The 17,890-nt window shown below is 41.8% G+C and overlaps 1 protein-coding gene across 17 annotated transcripts in view; it reads right to left on the reverse strand.

The window, feature by feature from the left end:
- Window positions 1-1,151: 1,151 nt before the first annotated feature.
- The window catches only part of LOC307036539 (membrane-associated guanylate kinase, WW and PDZ domain-containing protein 1-like), an 84,265-nt gene continuing 67,526 nt past the window's right edge, over window positions 1,152-17,890 (reverse strand). For 15 of the 17 annotated variants that reach the window (XM_079676951.1, XM_079676965.1, XM_079676964.1 and 12 more), the window contains 10 exons: window positions 16,601-16,856; window positions 13,651-13,742; window positions 12,461-12,656; window positions 11,687-11,989; window positions 8,649-8,852; window positions 7,378-7,465; window positions 7,238-7,298; window positions 6,145-6,288; window positions 5,887-6,025; window positions 1,152-4,357 (listed from right to left, as the gene is read on the reverse strand). In XM_079676951.1, the coding sequence (XP_079533077.1) occupies window positions 3,267-4,357; window positions 5,887-6,025; window positions 6,145-6,288; window positions 7,238-7,298; window positions 7,378-7,465; window positions 8,649-8,852; window positions 11,687-11,989; window positions 12,461-12,656; window positions 13,651-13,742; window positions 16,601-16,856 (2,574 nt within the window). In that variant the 3' untranslated portion in view covers window positions 1,152-3,266. Of the gene's footprint in view, window positions 4,358-5,143; window positions 5,236-5,886; window positions 6,026-6,144; window positions 6,289-7,237; window positions 7,299-7,377; window positions 7,466-8,648; window positions 8,853-11,686; window positions 11,990-12,460; window positions 12,657-13,650; window positions 13,743-16,600; window positions 16,857-17,890 lie in introns of all 17 variants that reach the window. The other 2 variants (XM_079676957.1, XM_079676961.1) reach the window with 2 other exon arrangements.

A 17,890-nucleotide genomic window follows, 5' to 3' on the forward strand; every position in this document is an offset into this window, starting at 1 on the left:
ATTACATTATGTAGTCAAAGTTCTTAGGCAGGCAGCTAATAAGTGCCCTCTAGGGGGACTTAGAGAAAAGTGTTACTGAAGGATCAGTTGTTGGAAGAATCCTTGGAAAAGTTGTACATTTCTCAATCAGTTTTCAGAATAAAGAGGAAAACCTATTTAGAGTATTAGATATGCATATTAACAACAAGTTTTCCTGTTGTATTAGATGTGCATATTAGATAGATATTGCGGTTAGTTTATGAATGAGACCCACTTGAGATCTGCACAGGTTCATGGCTTCAATATTTCACAGATGTAGCGTTAAATTGTACCACTAAGATGAAAGACGTTAACTCGTGTGATGACGTGATTTCTCCCACTCAGTTCCTGGTTGTGCAGTATGCCAGACTCGAGCAAAACAAACCCTAAGATCTCTCCAGTAATGACCTTCATGTGTACTGTAGCTATAGCAACCATTTTACCAGTGGAGCTTTCATGGAATTCAGATATACCTCAGAGCAGTCTGAAGTAAAGCTTAATGGAGAGAAAAAATCAATCACTTGCTGCTTAAATCTAGAACTAAAAAAGAAAAAAGACATGCTCTAACATTTTAATGAAGTTAATTAAAGAGTATTGGATGGATGACAACTTATACTTTACTGTTCTCCCAATCAAAATACCATTCGAAACCAGTTGTAATATTAGTATGGTTCGGAACAGTGTTCATTAATCTGTCAATTTGTACTATCATTATTATTACACTGCACCATTTGAAGTAATGAAGTATCAGTGGAATGATTAGTGTTATTGCAACAATGACTACTATCGTAACAATAACAAAATAATACCTCCAGGAGTGTAAGGAGGGAGACAATGTTGTAGACAAGAAAAGCCATGCGGTTGACAGCCCATACTTTAACATCTTTAAATGTTTTACATTTCCGTGTTACTATTTTGATTTAAGTTTGAACCGTTGTAAAGTCATTATTAAATGTAGTACATTCTCCTCCAGTGTCGGTCTTCAATAAAAGAAAGTCTCTAAAGCTGCATATTAAAACGTAGTGTGACCAGGAGTGACACACCAGAGTGATTTGATCAAAAAGATTGATCAAACTCTCCAGAGTGTCTCCAGAGACATTACTGAAAAACGGTTGTGCAGAAATATGAAATCCTTTTGAATTTGTATGGAAAACTTTATTTGATAATAAAAATAGCATTCACAGACTTCTTTTGATAGCTACATATACATTGTAATCCATCTCAAGGAAAGAAGCTGGATAAGTCCACATCTACTTGTACTTAGACTAATGTTATGTATAGCTTCATGGGTCAAATAAAGCTATGAACAATGTAGTATTTATATATGCATAGTTTTATAAAAAAGATTGGCCCATATACATGTACTGCTTTTATCAACACAGAGACAGCATTATGTCCGGAGCACATTGCAAGAAATAATGCTTGAAGAACACAGACTGCATACAAGTGCTTTATAATACAAAGGCAGGCTAACCATCGAGAGAGATTCAAACCATCAAACAGTTTCTGATTGACCAAATACAGTCTTTTAAAATGTCTTTACATACCTGATCCAGAGTAAATTAACATATTTCCCATAAATCATCAGGTCCATTTCAGAGATATAAACACAATATCACATTCCTCACTGCTGAGGTTTTTCATAAATGTCTCTTTTGTACAAGAAAAAGGCAACATTTTAATCCTTGACAGGTTCCTAATAGTTACACTGGAAAATTCTTTACAGGTGATGGCCAACAGGTTAACTTCTTAAATGTATTTCCTTTTTTTCTACTTTTTTGTTAATACAGTACCATGGCGACAACAGTGATCAAACAATGCATTTGTTGTGGTTTATCCAATATATTTTAGTTTTTTTTTAATGAAACATAAAACGGAGAATACACACAAACACGTTATAAAGCAGCAGTCAGACTCCAGTGGCGTGACAGCATGGCTCAGCATGGCAGATTGGTTGTCTCCTGTACCGCGACTCCATATTTACCAACACAAGAAACCACATCAGCTCTTTGTGTCAGGACCCAGGAGGTGGTCGGTGCGCAGTGTGGTTACCATGGGGACAGGGCTAACACTTACTGTGGGAGTACAGTGCATGTTTGTTATCGATTATTCTCGCTCAGACCTATCAGATAAAGTGGTTAAACTACACTTAAATTTACACATGCATCTTGCAAAGGATTAATTTACACATTTGTGTTTTAATTTTTTTTGGCATATTTGAAAAATCATATTTTATGGCAGCTTCAAGCTGGTATTGTGGCAAAATGCAGACTCATTAAGTACAATTTATTTTATTTTTTTGTAACAAATTTAGATTTTTCCACAACAATCTACCAAAACCGTTTTGCCTGTATTTAAAAGTGAGTCGGGTTACTCCCCTGCTACATCAGTTCAAACTGGGAAACAATGTGAGTATTCATTTTTATTTTAAAATCCTCCTCCAAGGGATCAATTATTAACAACATTGCCAATTTTGTCTGATCTCTATTCTTAATTTTAGAAGTGTATGTGTGTGAGTATTTAGGCAAAGGAGGGTGAGCTGCCACACATTTCAGGGATGCAACACAAGTAAGGGTACAGCATGCTTTTCCAGGTACAGTGTGCACTTCTACCTTGGTCCTCAAAAAATTGAGCTTGCTCAATATATGTGCCAAATTAAAAATAAATAGTGAGCAAATGACACAGTCATATATTAATTATATAATTATCACTCTAGTTTCACCATCAGATCTTAAATTTAGATTTTTGCCTGAAGTCCAACGTGACTTTCACTTGTGAACCATCAGTGTCTTGTGCTATAGTTTGTTCAGTAAAGCAATTCAGGAATGGAACAGACATCTAAAAACAAGTTGAAAACAAGCTTAGTAGTTAGAAGATACCACAACTGGAAGCATGTTTCATACCTCTGAGGGAACAAATATTTAGATTCAGCAATGCCTACAAAAAGCAATATCACTGATTTCATATGCAGGCACATACAATACCTTTATTATAGTACAACAACCTCTGTTATGTTCAAAATAACTATAACAATGACGAAACAACCAGTATGAACTGATAATAGGATTGTACTCCTGCTGTTTTATGAATCTCTGGGTAGGATCACAAGTAGTTAAGTTAATCAAATCATTCAAATAAATCGGTCAACCAAATGAAGCACAAGAGTTAGTATCCTCAGAAGTCCAATTCCAGTGTATGGTACATAGTTTGCACAGATAGAGGAGAGAGTGGCGAGGGGGGTCTCTGCTCTAGATGCTGAGGTCTTTGGGGGTTTCTTTGTACAGCCTTCTCTTGGGCTCAGGGAGCTGGTTTGGGCTGCGGCCTGCTGCGTTATTGTTATGGCCCGTGTTGTTGTAGGCAGCATTGTTGTGTGCAGCGTTGTTCTTCATCATGCCGTAGTAATCCTTCAGTCTGGGTGCTGCTGCATAGTTCAGCTCCTCCCGGCTGTAGTTGCTGTCAGGGGAAGAGTCCCGCTCAACTCGGTATCGTCGCTCCGGTGTCCCGTTCATCGGAAACCTCTCCTGCCTGCTCTCTGGCGAAGAGTCTCTCAGGAGGTTGCCGTTCTTTGTGGCTCTCTCACATGTACGACCCCTGGAAAGAGAGAAGGAATCCCCGTTGTTGTTGGTCCGCTCTGGGGTGGTGGCCTCCTTGACTTGTCTAGGCGTCTGCGGGTCCTTGAGGAGCCTCCGCTCGTAGAACTTGCGTTCAGGGGTGGCTGCAAGGAACCCGCCATCGTCGTACTCCCTCTCAGGTGTGCGGTCGCGATGTGCCCGCTCTGCCCTGCGGTCCATGGACTTGGCCCGCCGGCGATCTGGAGAAGGGGCACGCTTTGATGTTGGAGAGCGGTCAAGGGACCCGCGACGTTGCCGGGACCTCCCGTCCAAAGTAGAGCTGCTGTTTGAGAGCTCTCGCCCCCTCAGTTTCTGGGCAGCTGCAGCCTTTTTCCCCGAGCTGTCTTTCCTCAGAGTCTTCAGGAGTTTAGAGATGCCGCTCTCTGAATCGGATTTCTTGACCTTGCGGCCTCGGCTCTTCTTGTCGTCACTGCTAATGCTGTGACCATCTTCTGGAGACGGCTGTCTGGGGGAACTTTGACTGTGATTGTTATTCCAGGTGTGATGATGGTGGGGATTAAATTGCCGGCCTTGGTAGTCCATCTGATCTGACCCAGCCCTGTCCCTTGCTCGGCCACACGCAGCCTCCTCCTGGCGTGATGGTTTGTGAAGGTCTGGTGGATAACTGGACTCCAATGAGGTGTGATATCGGCTGTTAGGCGGCAGCGTTCTCACTTCCGGAGTGTTTTGTGCCCCGGGTGTGGGAGGGTGCCCGTCACTGCTGCCGTCTGCAGGAGAGGAGAAACAAAGAGGAGCTTGTTGACTAGAAATACCTTATTAGATGAATGAGGTTGAGGAATACTTGTACATCAACATTTGACATGTATTGTATTCAGCCGACATGGCTTTCCTTGTTGGTTCATGTGTGCTCTCGCATTGACATGACAGCCAATCAATGCAGAGATTTATGGATGTCATGCATACATGTGCTCTTTCTTATACTGAGTATATATCCCATGAAACAATCAGGCTTATCTAAATTGATCTATAAACATAAAATGCATTGAAGTGATGAATCACTTCAATATGATTTCTCTATAGGGCTGCGGAGACACAAGGTGATGTCAGCAACAACAGCAGGTGCAACACATCGGCAAGTGTAGGGCAGGGGTTATCAATGGCACAGCAGACACCTAGGAAATCATTCAAAACAAAAATGGTGCATCATCGGGAGGAACAAACTCAAAGCAAAAAAAAGAGTGTGTTGGTTGCAGGTCTGCCAAATTAGAGACGGGTTGCTATGGTAGCAGCATGGGAGGTGGCATTAAATTAGTCCCAGAAAAAAATAATCTGGTGTGGGGCTGGGGAAGGGTTTGTGTGTGTACAGATTTAAGTTAAATTAAGGTTGAATTCAGGCATGACACGACATAAAGCATGCACACTGTCAACACACCTGCGCGCAAACACACACAGAGTGGGATTCAGGTAGGTATGAGCTGGAAGGAAGGGTGGATCAAATCGAAAGGAAAAAGATGACAGGGCGAGTGAGTTGGGACAGACTTTTGGCTACAAACCGTGGTCTGATTTTGGCCCATTAGGTAGAAACAGGGCTCTCCCATCTTGTCATTCCTCATTGTACCAACAGCGAGATGAGGAGCCATCATCGCTGGAGAGGAGGAAGAGCCCAGCAACAAGAGACAGAGAGAAAGGAGGATATAGAGAGGAGAAACAAATAAAACAGACAAGAGGCTGTTTTACAGTGCATCTTGATCAAGAGAAGAAAGGGTTTGTAGTGAAAGACAAAGAAACATAACTCTTTATACTGTATCACAAATCCATCTGAGAGAAGGAAAGCATCAGAATATTAAACCCCAGAAAAGAATGCTGACCAATACAACGATATGACTCAAACAGTGAGAGGAATAATCCATCAGCCGGGCATACAGCTCTATGGAGAGAATATTACTTTAGCTGTAAGACATCTCTACTGCAGATACTACAGAGTATACATCACTGAACAAGCTTTAGCGGCAGCCATATCTGCATTGATCGATAACATGTGACGGCTCAATATTGTGCTCAAACTGACAGGTCACATTAAATCCATAGTTCATAAAGTGCCTTTCTGTTAAATGTTTATATATACAGTAATGCAATTCTTGAAAATCAATGTTTTTCTTTTTGAAAGCCAGTATTTGTCCCTCCGATAAGAGGCTTTATTTTAGTCTGCGGTGTGCACAGCTTGAACAATAATAAGATTTCAAGGCTGACATAAGCGGTGTTATTTACAGACACACATTTCAACCCGTTAACCTACCATATTCAGGTACAGATCCATCTCCCCGTTTGAGGACGAGGCGTGCTCGCCGACCACCGTTCTTGATCAGTTCAATGGCACGTGAATGCTTCATGTTCTTTGTGCTCTCACCATTAATCTCCAGAATCTCATCTCCTACCTAAAAGGGAAAGGCCAAGTTATTATCATAGCTATTTAATGGATGAGTAGATTCATAGAAGAGAGAAACGAGAGTTATAAACTAAGTAGCGACACATGCGGATTTGAATGGTTGCATACCCTCATTTTTCCATTTCTGACAGCAGCCCCATCCTCTGCTAGTCTCAAGACATACAGGTCCATGCTGTACTCCCGCCCTCCTCTCAGGCTGAAGCCAAAACCTTTACCGTCCCGCTCAAGGTCCACAGAGTAGAACTCGGCATCCTATGAGACAGAAAAGGAGAGATAAGTCACAGGGAGACTGGAGCGGGGTGACTAATCCATGGGAGTCAAAAGGTGAGTCCACACTTCAGGACTAATCAAGCCATAGCCCACAAAGACTCACAAAATGTCAATGGCAGTACAACACACTGGAATGAATGAATAATGAATGCCACATGAGTCTGTGAGCAGACTACAGATCACTTAGCAAGGGCATCACAAGGGCTGGGCCTACACCTTACCATACTCCGGAAAAGAAGTGAGATCTGTTCCAAAATCAGATTTATATACAATGAAACTTCTCTCTCATGGGAATAGATACTGTATGTTTTTTTGTTTTTTTTAATACGCAAAAGGTCAATTGAAAGAAAAAAGGACGGACAAGCTAAAGATAATATCATGCAAGTAGAACATCTGAGACATGTAGGGAACAGTTAGTGAAGATGTAATATTTCATAATATGGTTATTTCTGTTTCTATATGTAAAAGACATCCTTACTTAGACATCAATGAAATAAGATGTGAGTTCAAATGTAAATAACCAGTAGGATGCTAAAGGCATAGTAAGGGAAACTTAATTTTGAACCTTAATACCCAGTTTGACGCAGAACCCTAAAGGCTTACTACCTTGTCATTATGTTAAGACTGTCATTAAAGAGCGCTGCTCAACACTGCTCCATAAATAACTGCAGAGTGCCTTGTTAAGATGCTGCATTCCTTAAAGTGTATAGGATGGCATTCATTGATACTTTGTTATATTGTGAAATAAAAGAGTAGGAAGATCAACACTTTTTTTAGTATTAGGAGCCGCGGGACTTTTAATATTACCTGTTTGTAGATTCAGGGCCTTTTTATCTTCTTGCAAAAACACTGGTTATTTATTTAGCTTTCCTCTGTTCATTTTTATATTTGTACCTGACTGACCGTTGGTAATGAAAACATCTATTCTTACCTGTGCTGTCTGAGTTTGTATGGGTGGAGGTAGAGGAGCTCCTTTCGACTTTGAGTTATTCCTTTTGAAAAAGAGAAACACATTAATACACATTGTCCTGTATCAAATAATACTTTCAACAAAGATGTATCTCCACCTACCTGGACTCTGTGGTCTGTTGAGGTGTGTGTGTGGTGGTGATGGTAGCTATCTTCTCAGCGTTAGTCAGCAGAGAAGCATTGGAAGATTCTGCAAAGAAGCACGCACAAATTAAAGAAGAAAAACATTTGAACTAAAATGAAGTGACTGCTTTTGTTAAATGCATTTGCCCAGCGGCTGTGTTTTCAAAAGACACTCTGGAAAACAAAATGTTACTGTTCAGAAGAGTCGACTGAACAGCCCACAGGCTACTCTATTCAGCCTGATGCTAACTGCCTGTGATGTTGTCATATTTGCTCATGGACAGCACTGGCCCCAACCTCAGAGAAGAAACAGCAATAAATAGGGAAAAAGACCCTCATGACTTCCTTACGGCATCATTTATAGTTACATCTTATAACAAGCAAGAAAACTGCTCCACACATTAGTATCCACTGACATTGGCAGGAGTACAGCACTGTCTATGTTTGGCTAGAAAATCAGCGGGACACATTTGTTTCATGTTCCTTGACTCACTCTCTCCTCATTACTCCAAGAAAATATGACTTCCTCAGGGCCACCACGCTTTCTCTTTGAGCTGAACAGTTTGCTGTACACATCGTTCTTGATATTTGAAATGAGAATAAGATGGACCAATAAATGCCATCTTTCACATTTTACTTGGCCATACCATGTTTTTTCTATTAGGACACATCGCATCCTGCATAAGCACACACAAGCAAGTTAGTGAACATGTGTGCGGGGGAGTTTGTTCACATGTCTCTCTCTCCGGTCTTAATTGAGCTTCACTTTCTGTGTCTGTGGAGGCTATTACAGTGCACTGTAAGCCAGTAACAAGCACCCTGACACTTGTTACAGCACTAGACAGATTTCACCCAACATATTGAGCTTAAGGTTGCTGATTCTGATATTATGCAGTTCTATTGACTTTCCTAAGCTAAATATATTGACATATACAGGAAGCCCTTGATGACGTTTGAGCAGTGCTTAAGTCCTTTCATACTGACAAAATATTGTAGCAGTGAAGTCAATAAAAGAAAAAGCATGAATATAGAGAAGACTTGTAGATGCGCTTCAGTTGTTTCTGGGGGCAACTTCACCTTCTTCCTACTCTGTGACCCACTCTCCCAGATACCAGGGTTCACACCCTGATGAAAAGTGCTCTTGCCTGTGAAAAGCAGCGGTGCCCTTTCCTTCCCACTACTTCCATGAATAAGTCACATAATGCTGCATTATGGAACAGCCATGTGAGGCTCGAAGCCAAAAGCCTTACCATCACCCGGAATGATCCTGAGCGACACTGTGTGTCCGGCTTCCTTGATCAGGTTGACGATGTCCGAGTGTGACTTGTTGGTGATGGAGCAGCAGTTCACAGACAATATCCGGTCCCCGACTTTCAGCTTCCCACAGCGGTCCGCCGGGCTGCCCTCGATTATGCGTCCTATTTTGTGGGGCATGGCCACACAAGCATTTCCAGCTTTTATGTAAACATGCATGTTTGTTTGCGTGTAAGTTTTTTGTGTTAGAAAGAGTGTGTGATGATGATGATTTGATTGATTGTGTTTATTGGTTGTATTGATTTCAGAAAAAAGGAAAAGACAGAAAGAAAACAAGGAGAAAGAGACAAACGGAAAAGTTAATTATCCAAATCACCACGTTCCAATTCAGTCTCAGAAAACATGAAGGATCAGTACTCATGCGGAAAACTAGATCCCATAGAAAGACGGGATAAATCTGTATGTCATATACAAATTAATGGGCTCAGTGGGAGAATTCAGGATCTCTCTTCTGCCCGTATTATCTGACGTATAAATCAATGGGCTGTGAATCATAAGTCAGGGTCCATGGTGGCTAAATCTAGACAGCCTATCAATACACTGGTAGCATCATGACTACACCTCCCCGCCAAGGCTCAATAAGCACACCATTGCTGCTGCAGTGGAGCTGTTCTGGTTATTGAGCTGTGGCATCTTAACCAGCTCAAAAAAAATGATGGAGATTCCCCAGGATTAACTCTGATGTGAGATGTGCAGCCTATAGCTCACATATGGCGCTAGTCATGTGGTCAACTGCAAGAAATACATCTGCACCTGAGTGACAGTGTTCAATACTGCACATCTTGTTTACACAGGTCTGAACAGTCCCTGAGGATCTCCAGTTCTTCTCTCTCTCCCGTTATCTCTCCTCCTCCCTGTGCTCCCATCTTCCATCCAGAATCTTTACATCACCTCAGTTTGCAGCTACCCTCCCCTCAGTCTTGATTGAAAAATGCGTTTGTATCCTGTCACTCTATCTTAATAATGAGATGTGGGATATTGCAGGGTGTGCCAAGTAGCCAGGATTTAATGCTCAATCTTCTAAACACAACCCCAACCCCAGGTCATAGCAGGAAGGGATGAGAGGGGGGATGGGCCCTGCTGGACTGGAAGAAAAATGGTTTATGTATCCATGATCTAGGGGAGATTGAACCAGCTGAAACTGCTGTGTTCATCTTGAGACTGACAAATCATGATGGAAGAATCTTCAGAGCCATGTTGTGTTTTTTTTTTTTAGTAATACAAATTCCTCTGTCAGATTTCAGCTTGAGTGCCACATGGTTTGAATCCATTAGGAGAGTGTGTGCAGGAGAGAGATCCAAGATCAGCACATGAAAGCCCTTAATCCATTCATCTCGTCGTCCCAAGAGAAATAGTGATGGAGCATGGGAGTGCAGTGAAGCAAAAGCAAAAACTGGAATCTCATAAGGACTAGAAGACGTTTAGACAAGGTTGTTGACTTGCACTCTCTCTGGTGTCACTATAAATAACATATTCATTCTTGCATTTTGCAGAGTAACAACATTAGCCCATGGGATCAATGATTTTTCTCTGGGCAGTCAGTGTTGCTAACGTCTCATCCATTCTTGCGATGTGCTTCTGACACACCACAGTACATCATCATAATGGCTTACGATACAAGGGCATGACATTGCTATCGGACATTCATCATTCAGAGGTTAATACCACATTTGTTTCAGGAGGACATCGGCAATTCCTCATCAATTCCTGACCAACTTTATTTCTGTTGTTTTATTGTGACGCGTAAATGGTACAGACAGCTACGGAGTGTGCTGAGTAGACTTCCATTAGATGCTGAATGAATCGGTGAGGGCAGCTGTGAGGCATGAGTCTGTGATGATGGTGTTTTGATAAAGCTGCAGCCGGCCTGATCCGGAGGGAGCGCGTTCCACACATGAGGAGATTTCTTTATCTCCAAGCTCATCATAGTAGGTTTGTGACCTCGGCCTGTGGCATTAAGCTCACTCCTGTCACATGCCAGTTGCCTGCTATTAATAAACTGGAGTAAATTCAATTTCTTTTTAATATTGTGGTTCTGCCACAAGATGGCATCAATCATTTCACTCAGTGGTTCATATACTTGTGGACGTGGTTTTTTGCTATAGCTTTGCATAAGGCTGTTCATGCTCTGACTCTGGAGATACAATTCTTCATGTTCTGCATGTCTACAAAAGGCTCAGAAAGCGTTGAATTTGGTTTTGATTTCAAAAGGGAAAACATTTTAACTTGAATTGAGTGAAATCAAAGACTATTTTATCTCACTTGTCTTACTGTATGTTATTGGATGTTTGGTATCTGATTGTCTGGAGACATTAGCACCTATACTGTAAAAGTGTGATTTTTCGGAAGCGCATCCTCAAAATAGTTAAGTGTTCTTTTCCAAAAATACATTTTAATTTAATAATCTGTCATCTTAAATGGTTTTCTGATTTGATTGATTAAGGTTGAGTTATTTATTTATTTGTAAATAAACTGCATGGAAGTACTGAAAAGATAATATGATGATAACATGTATATCACCTGTACTGGTCTACTCTCTCACTTTCATACTTTTGACAGTGCAATTGTGAAATGGATGTTTGGTTGCTTACTTGGTGTTATTAAAAACATTCTGAATGATCTTGGCGCACTCTGCAAAACACTGCAAGGGTATAATTTAACACATTTAAAGTCTGAAAGTATTTTTGTTATTGCTTTATAGAACCCTAAGGGATGTTGCTGCTTTATAGTTGTTTGTTCATGCTGCTCACAGTCTGAGAGTAAATTCATCACAGACAGAAATAAGGATCTTCAGGAAAAACTCTTTTCACGTAACGTGCACCAATACAGATTACAAATGCCCAAACAATCTAATCGTTGAGTCGGATCAAAGTCTAAATTGTCTGGCTATAGTAAAGAAAATGAATTTGAATGTCAAACTTAATTCAAGTTGCTGTCAATCTCAATTAGCTCCAGCTCAGCGTGTCTCACTTACCGAATGTGGTGCCGGCGTCGGGCCTGGATACAGACGACACGATGACAAAACCGAAGCCCTCGTTCTCTCCGCGCTGGATCTCCACGTCATACGGCTGCAGGGAGGCAGGTACCACCGCACTCCCGCTGCCCCCTCCACCCCCGCTGCCTATGCCGCTGGTGGATCCGCTGCCAGAGCTGACGGTGTTCAGAGAGTTCTGGCTTCCCTGGGGGGTCCGCTTGCCCTCCGTCAGGCTGGGTGCTTGGGTGCTGCTGTGGTGGGAGGAGGCCGGCGACGGGGGAACTTCACCTTCCCCTTTTGACACTGGGGATGGGGGGGGGGGGAAGAAATCCAACTAGTTAGAAAAATATTACTTGAACACTTCATTAACGTATTTGTCAGAAATCTTGTTCTGCAAGCAGAGGAAGCAGTGTCTTTATGTTTATAGATAAGATAAGATAATCCCCGTGGGGAAATTCAGTAGTTTAACAGCAACAGGGTAAATTGAAAAACAGGATAGCACAGATTAATAAAACGAAGGATACAATCAAAGATAACAATTAAATGATAACATAACTATAAGATAAGAAATGAATTAAAAATGAACATGTATACATATTTTGTCATGTGTACATATTATTTACATGTGTGTGTGAAAACAATGTGTATTTTATGTCCAGTAATCGTGTCACATGATTGACCCCTCGTTGCGCATCCTGATGGCTACTTAATATGCATGTGAGCCTGCATGCTACAGGTACGATTAAACATTGCTCTATGTTAAACTCTCATCACCTCCAAATCCCTGTGACTTGCGTCTGACAGTGAGGTTGACATGGCCCTGTTTGGCGGCTTGCTGCATCAGCTGCACCACGAGCTGGTGAGACTTGCCCACCACCGCCGTGCCGTCCACACAGATGAGCTCGTCCCCCGACCGCAGGCGCCCGTCCTCATCTGCTGCCCCGTACTTCACTATGTGCCCTATGTAGATCTGGAAGAGGAAAACACACGCGATGCATGTTGTGAAGGATTTCTTAAGCAACAACGTAATTCATGTTGTCTATAAAGGTGAATATGGGTCACTGTAGGTTCAAACAAATAACCAATATGGGATGGGAGAAAAATATTTAGAGAAAAAACACTACATTATTAGGGTCATGCATTTAAAACCAAAACATTGATATTCTCTGATAAAAACATTTGCAATTCTTTTTGACAGAGTGGTGTGAATCAAGGAGCTTTTATAGTTATGATACTGATCCATGGCTTATTAAGAGTCATTATGCTGCAGTTCATTCAATTGATTTGATCTGACTTATCTTCTTCTGATGTTAAATTAGTCAGTTAAACCCAGCAGCGGTTCTGAGTCTACTCATGCATTACTTCAAGGTATTTGTAACTGACAGAGAACCAAAGAAGGCCAAAGCAGCCTTTTGGGACCATGGAGAAGCCTGTGTGCTTTAGGCATTGTGTGGGCGTGAACACGGGCTCTGACAGAAACAAGCACATAACTACCATGCAACACCTTTTGGCACTAGCAACAAGTACTAACTCCTGTGGGGTAGTCTTGAAGCCTGCTGCCATTTTATTTCCCTCTCTTCCTCAATATCTGCCTTCCTGTTTCCCTCTTAGTTGCTCCTTTTAAGACAAATATATGGCGCACAACCAGAGGGATTGTGGGTAAGGCCTTTGCTTCTCCTAACAAGCCGTCTGTATGATCCTCAAGAGAGCGAGCTCCAGTTAGACAGAGAGAAAGGACTTTCTGCTGCTGTGGTTTGAAGGCAGACTCGGCACAGAAAAAGGAGGAAGAGGAGAAAACCAACGAAGCAGGGAACCTCTTATCGAAATAGGAAGCATACAAAGCAAAAGAGATATTTATAAATAATGATCAGCAATATTGAGGATGGGGTGTGTGTACATTTGAAACATTTTTAATCTTCAGCTCTTGTTTAAACCATTAGTGGTAAAGTGGAGGGGATACTTACAGGCTCTCCGGGCTCATTTCCTCCCAGGATACGGAAACCGAAGCCTGTGTCTTTCCGCCAAAGGAAAATGTCCTGCTCCTGGCAATCTGGCACTGAAATACACAAGACCAACAGTTAGGGGACCCCATGGAGTTCAACCACCAAATCTGCCAAAGACCTGCTGCTTCTGCTCAGCGTTGACTGATTAGCATCTATAAAGGCTAATCACTAACGCTTGTTGCTCTAAATCCATTTGTTTTGCCTCTGATTTTGTGTCCATCCAGTTGTGTTATCGCTGATCAACAAGGTGTTGGTTTCTCTATTAGCGTCAGAATGAGAGCAGGCAGGGTCAACAGCTGCTCCTTCCCTCGCCTCAACACAACAAAGATAAAACTCCTTCTGCTCGCGTTTATAGACCCCAAATTAGGCTGCAAAGTCTCATGCTGTGAACTCATAATACTCACGGCCTGCGCTCTGAAAGCACACTCAATAGCGATCCCTATTATTAACCCAAATGTATAACTGAACCTTTCTTACACACATGGATACGTAGCTTCACTTTAACCAATTTCTCTCCTTTTCACCATCAAACGCTCTTACATGCATAACCCCCCTCCCAGTGCATTTGCATCTCACTGTGGACAGAGCAGACTGTGGAGGAGGACACAGGCAATTTGGTGTCTGTCTGTTCAACCCACAGGGCCATTCGGCACAGGAGGCACCGACCGTTCGTTCCTGCTGTCGACACGGCTGCCACGCAAGGCCAGTAGAGAATGCATCAGCTTCAGCTCTCCAGTTCCCCTGAACACTGTGCGTGGATTGAACTGCTACAGTTAAGTTTACAGTACAGGAAATAACCCTCAACTGTCAACTGTTAAGTAGTGAACAAAGTGCAAACTGACAGTGCAGCTTTCTGCCAAATCAAGCGACAGATGACAATGGGAAGCAGAATTTCCCAAAGCTCACCTTTCAGTCACATTGTACTGGCACTGAAATATTTCTTCACATTTGCACTCAATGGATGCATGGAATCACAAATCACTCTTGCACGTGTACTGTATGTGGCAGCATGCACATGGAAATACAGACAGAGAAATTTAGTCTCTCTGTCTTTCTTTGTCTCCCTTTCTTGTTTCACAGCGTCTCCCCCGCCGACTCAGAAAGGGGCTACAGCTCCTTCAGGGGTTATCAAACAGATACACCAATCAGCCGCAGCTTAAAGCAGCCCTCTGTGGGCCCAGTTAATATTTAATCAGCAGCAGTCCTAGATTCTACAGGCAGCCATGATTGTTAACCAACACTGCAAAGTGACTGCAACAATCACGATGTGCTAACACAGCACACATATAGACATCAAGACAAAGATATATTTGTTTGTGTTTTTGGAAACACAGAGATGTATCCGATACAGACCTTGTATCCTTTTTTTTTTTTTTTTAAATATCACTACAAGTACAAGGGATCTGAAAGATGTAATTCAGAACAGTCGGTGAACCCGTTATTTGGGAAGATCCTTCCTCTTTCTCCTACGCTCTTCTCTCAGAAAGAGAAAATAAGTGGTTTGATACCCTTACAGTGTTTCCCTATGAATAATGCAGGAGTAGGCCATGACTGCAAATGATATTGAGGAGTCTTACAGAGAGGCTGCCTACTTTCTAGTGTTCCAGTTTTGGATATTCTGTTTTTCTAGTGACTAAAAAAGGGCACAAGACAAGCTTTTTGGCTGCTGATAATGTAAATGTGATCCGTTTTTCTATGTGCATTTAAAAAAAAAGGTAAAGTGTGTCTTGTCCCTTTACTGGGTTTTTTAACGTGACTATTATTTTCAGTCGAGAGAAAGCCAGCACGACACACAATGCAAGCACTTGTGTGTTTTCAAGGACACTTTTCTCTTGGAGGCACCTTTTGTCACACAATCATTTGTGACTCAGTAAGCAAACAAATTGTTTAGTAAACAAAAAGGGCACACAAACACACAAAGGCAGAGATGTGCCCTGTGGTGGTCACAATGTATACACAGCTGTGATTCTTTTAGTCTGTGCCACTTCTCCACAATGGAAAGAAACAGATGTATTTAGCACTCCAAGCACAACCACCTCAATTAAAGTCTCTTCAATCTTTCAAAATCAAAAAGGTTCATCCAATCAGTGAACATTATACTTTTTAAAGTTTCCTCACAGCAATGATCTGTTTAAATCATATTTTCCTGACCTCCATATCTAATCTGAAAATCATACAGTAACCATTAACAGTGCTTAACTCAGTCATTTAAAAAATACCTTAATAAAAAGGCAGAAGACAATAACAACAGTACACATGGCAGAGACCAGAACAAATGCAAAAGATATGGAATGAATCCACATTTTGACCATCTTTGAAGAGAGTTGATAAGAGGATCAATACCAATTCAACGTATCGCTGCTAAGGTAACAGGACAAAAAAGCTTAGTCTGAAGACAACGAAACTCTCCCACCGGCAGCTTTACAGCCAGAAACAGTCTGCACCAACAGTCCTGTTATGGCAGATTGTGTTTTTTTACCAGAGTCTGGTTGGCAGACTGAAGGCAGAGCCGGGCTATCAGTTTTCCTCTGGTTTCATTTTGTATGCTAAGTTAACATGCTGCTCGCTTTAGTTTTCATATATACAGTTGAAATACGATAGTTATATGTATCTTCCTTCTTATCCAACACTTTGGCAAAAGTTCCTTTTTAAATCCTTACATAAAAGCATATCTTGAAAGAAACTGTGTGGTATTAGCTTCAGCTCTTTAGGCAGGTCATTACACCATTGATAGCTTTTTCTTGAAACTAAGCCCTTTAACATCTCCTGCCAGTTAATCTCCGGCTATATTCACACTTATAGAAGGTTAAAAGGTCCGTAATGTTGCTAGGGGATAAACTTCGCTGAGCTTTTAAACTACAAAGTCAGCAAACCTTAACATTTCAAAAAATCTGAATTGGATTCTACTCACGTCGGCTCTCGTACATGCTCCTGGACTGCGCCCAGATTTTAAAGGGGTCTGGCTTCTTCTGGAGGGTGAGGGTGCCATCTGCGGGGTCTTGAGGGGGCAGGCCTGGCAGAGGCTGGGTGGGGGCCGCTGGAGTGGGAACCACAGCCTCACTGGGCATGGCAGAGGGTGGGTGGCCTGGAGAATCGGTGTGGGCGCTGCGATGGCTGCACACGCTGTGCTGGGAGCTGCTCTGGCTGTCTTTCCTCTCTAGCTGGTGCTGGGTGGACAGACAACAGAGTGAGAGGTGTATGTGTGTAAGGTTCGGGGGTGGATGTATGCAGAAAATGGAGGTAGAGGGCAGAAAGAGGAGAAAAGAATTGAGAGTGAGAAGAGACAAGGGCGAGATATACAAGGGAAGGAGATGAGTGAGAAAAAGTGTTGATGGAGGACAAAGAGAAAGCATCCAAGGTCATCTTTTCAACACATTGCAGTAGAATTTATCTCACTCTTGGAGGGAGGAGAAATTACTTGGTTGGTTTCCATGGTTGCGAGAAAAAGACAGATTTATATGTTTAAGAATTTCAATTAACGAAGAAGACTAGTTTTGGGAATCAAACTATTCATTGTCTGTAAGTCCTTAGCGTTGAAACTGTGTATTAAACCAGTTGAATGTGTAAACATCTCAACAGCTGCTAAGGAGATGGGTATTGTGAACACTTCGTTGCTACTCAGTGAGATTAAAATGTCTTAAAACTATCTGCCTTTTTTTTTTACAGAGGAATACAACATTTAATGATTACAATATTCTGTTTTTTCCTTTTGCATATTTTCATTCATACTGAGCTGAGCTTTTCGTATGAATTGTAAATATAAATGTCATTCCTGTTGTTCAGCATTTTGGCGTCTAATAAGCATCCAGATCTCTTACTCAAACTTGAATTCCTAATACGTTTTTTATTGTGTCACCAAGCAACACGCCGCCAACCCAAAGCCTCTTGCATTGCTTTATCATATGGCAGGTTTTTGTCTAAAACCAGCTTAGAGGCCTGCTTTTAGGGGCCTGCTGATGTGGTCGAAGACACCCTAGTGTTTATATAATCTTTGCATTCTGATTCGGCAACCAGAGAATAAACATATTACCACATTATTACTTGCAGATGCACATTACAAAGTACTCAGCTTTATGACAAATGTTCCTTACTGGGGAAATGCAATTACTGACAAGCCCCAATATGACAACTGTATCATTTTTGATCTGGTATGAATAATAAACCTGTGCATGAAATGGTGGAGAAGTCACGGCACAGTCTC

Source organism: Notothenia rossii (genome assembly GCF_949606895.1).
Source record: "Notothenia rossii genome assembly, chromosome: 4".
Taxonomy (NCBI): Eukaryota; Metazoa; Chordata; class Actinopteri; order Perciformes; family Nototheniidae; genus Notothenia; species Notothenia rossii.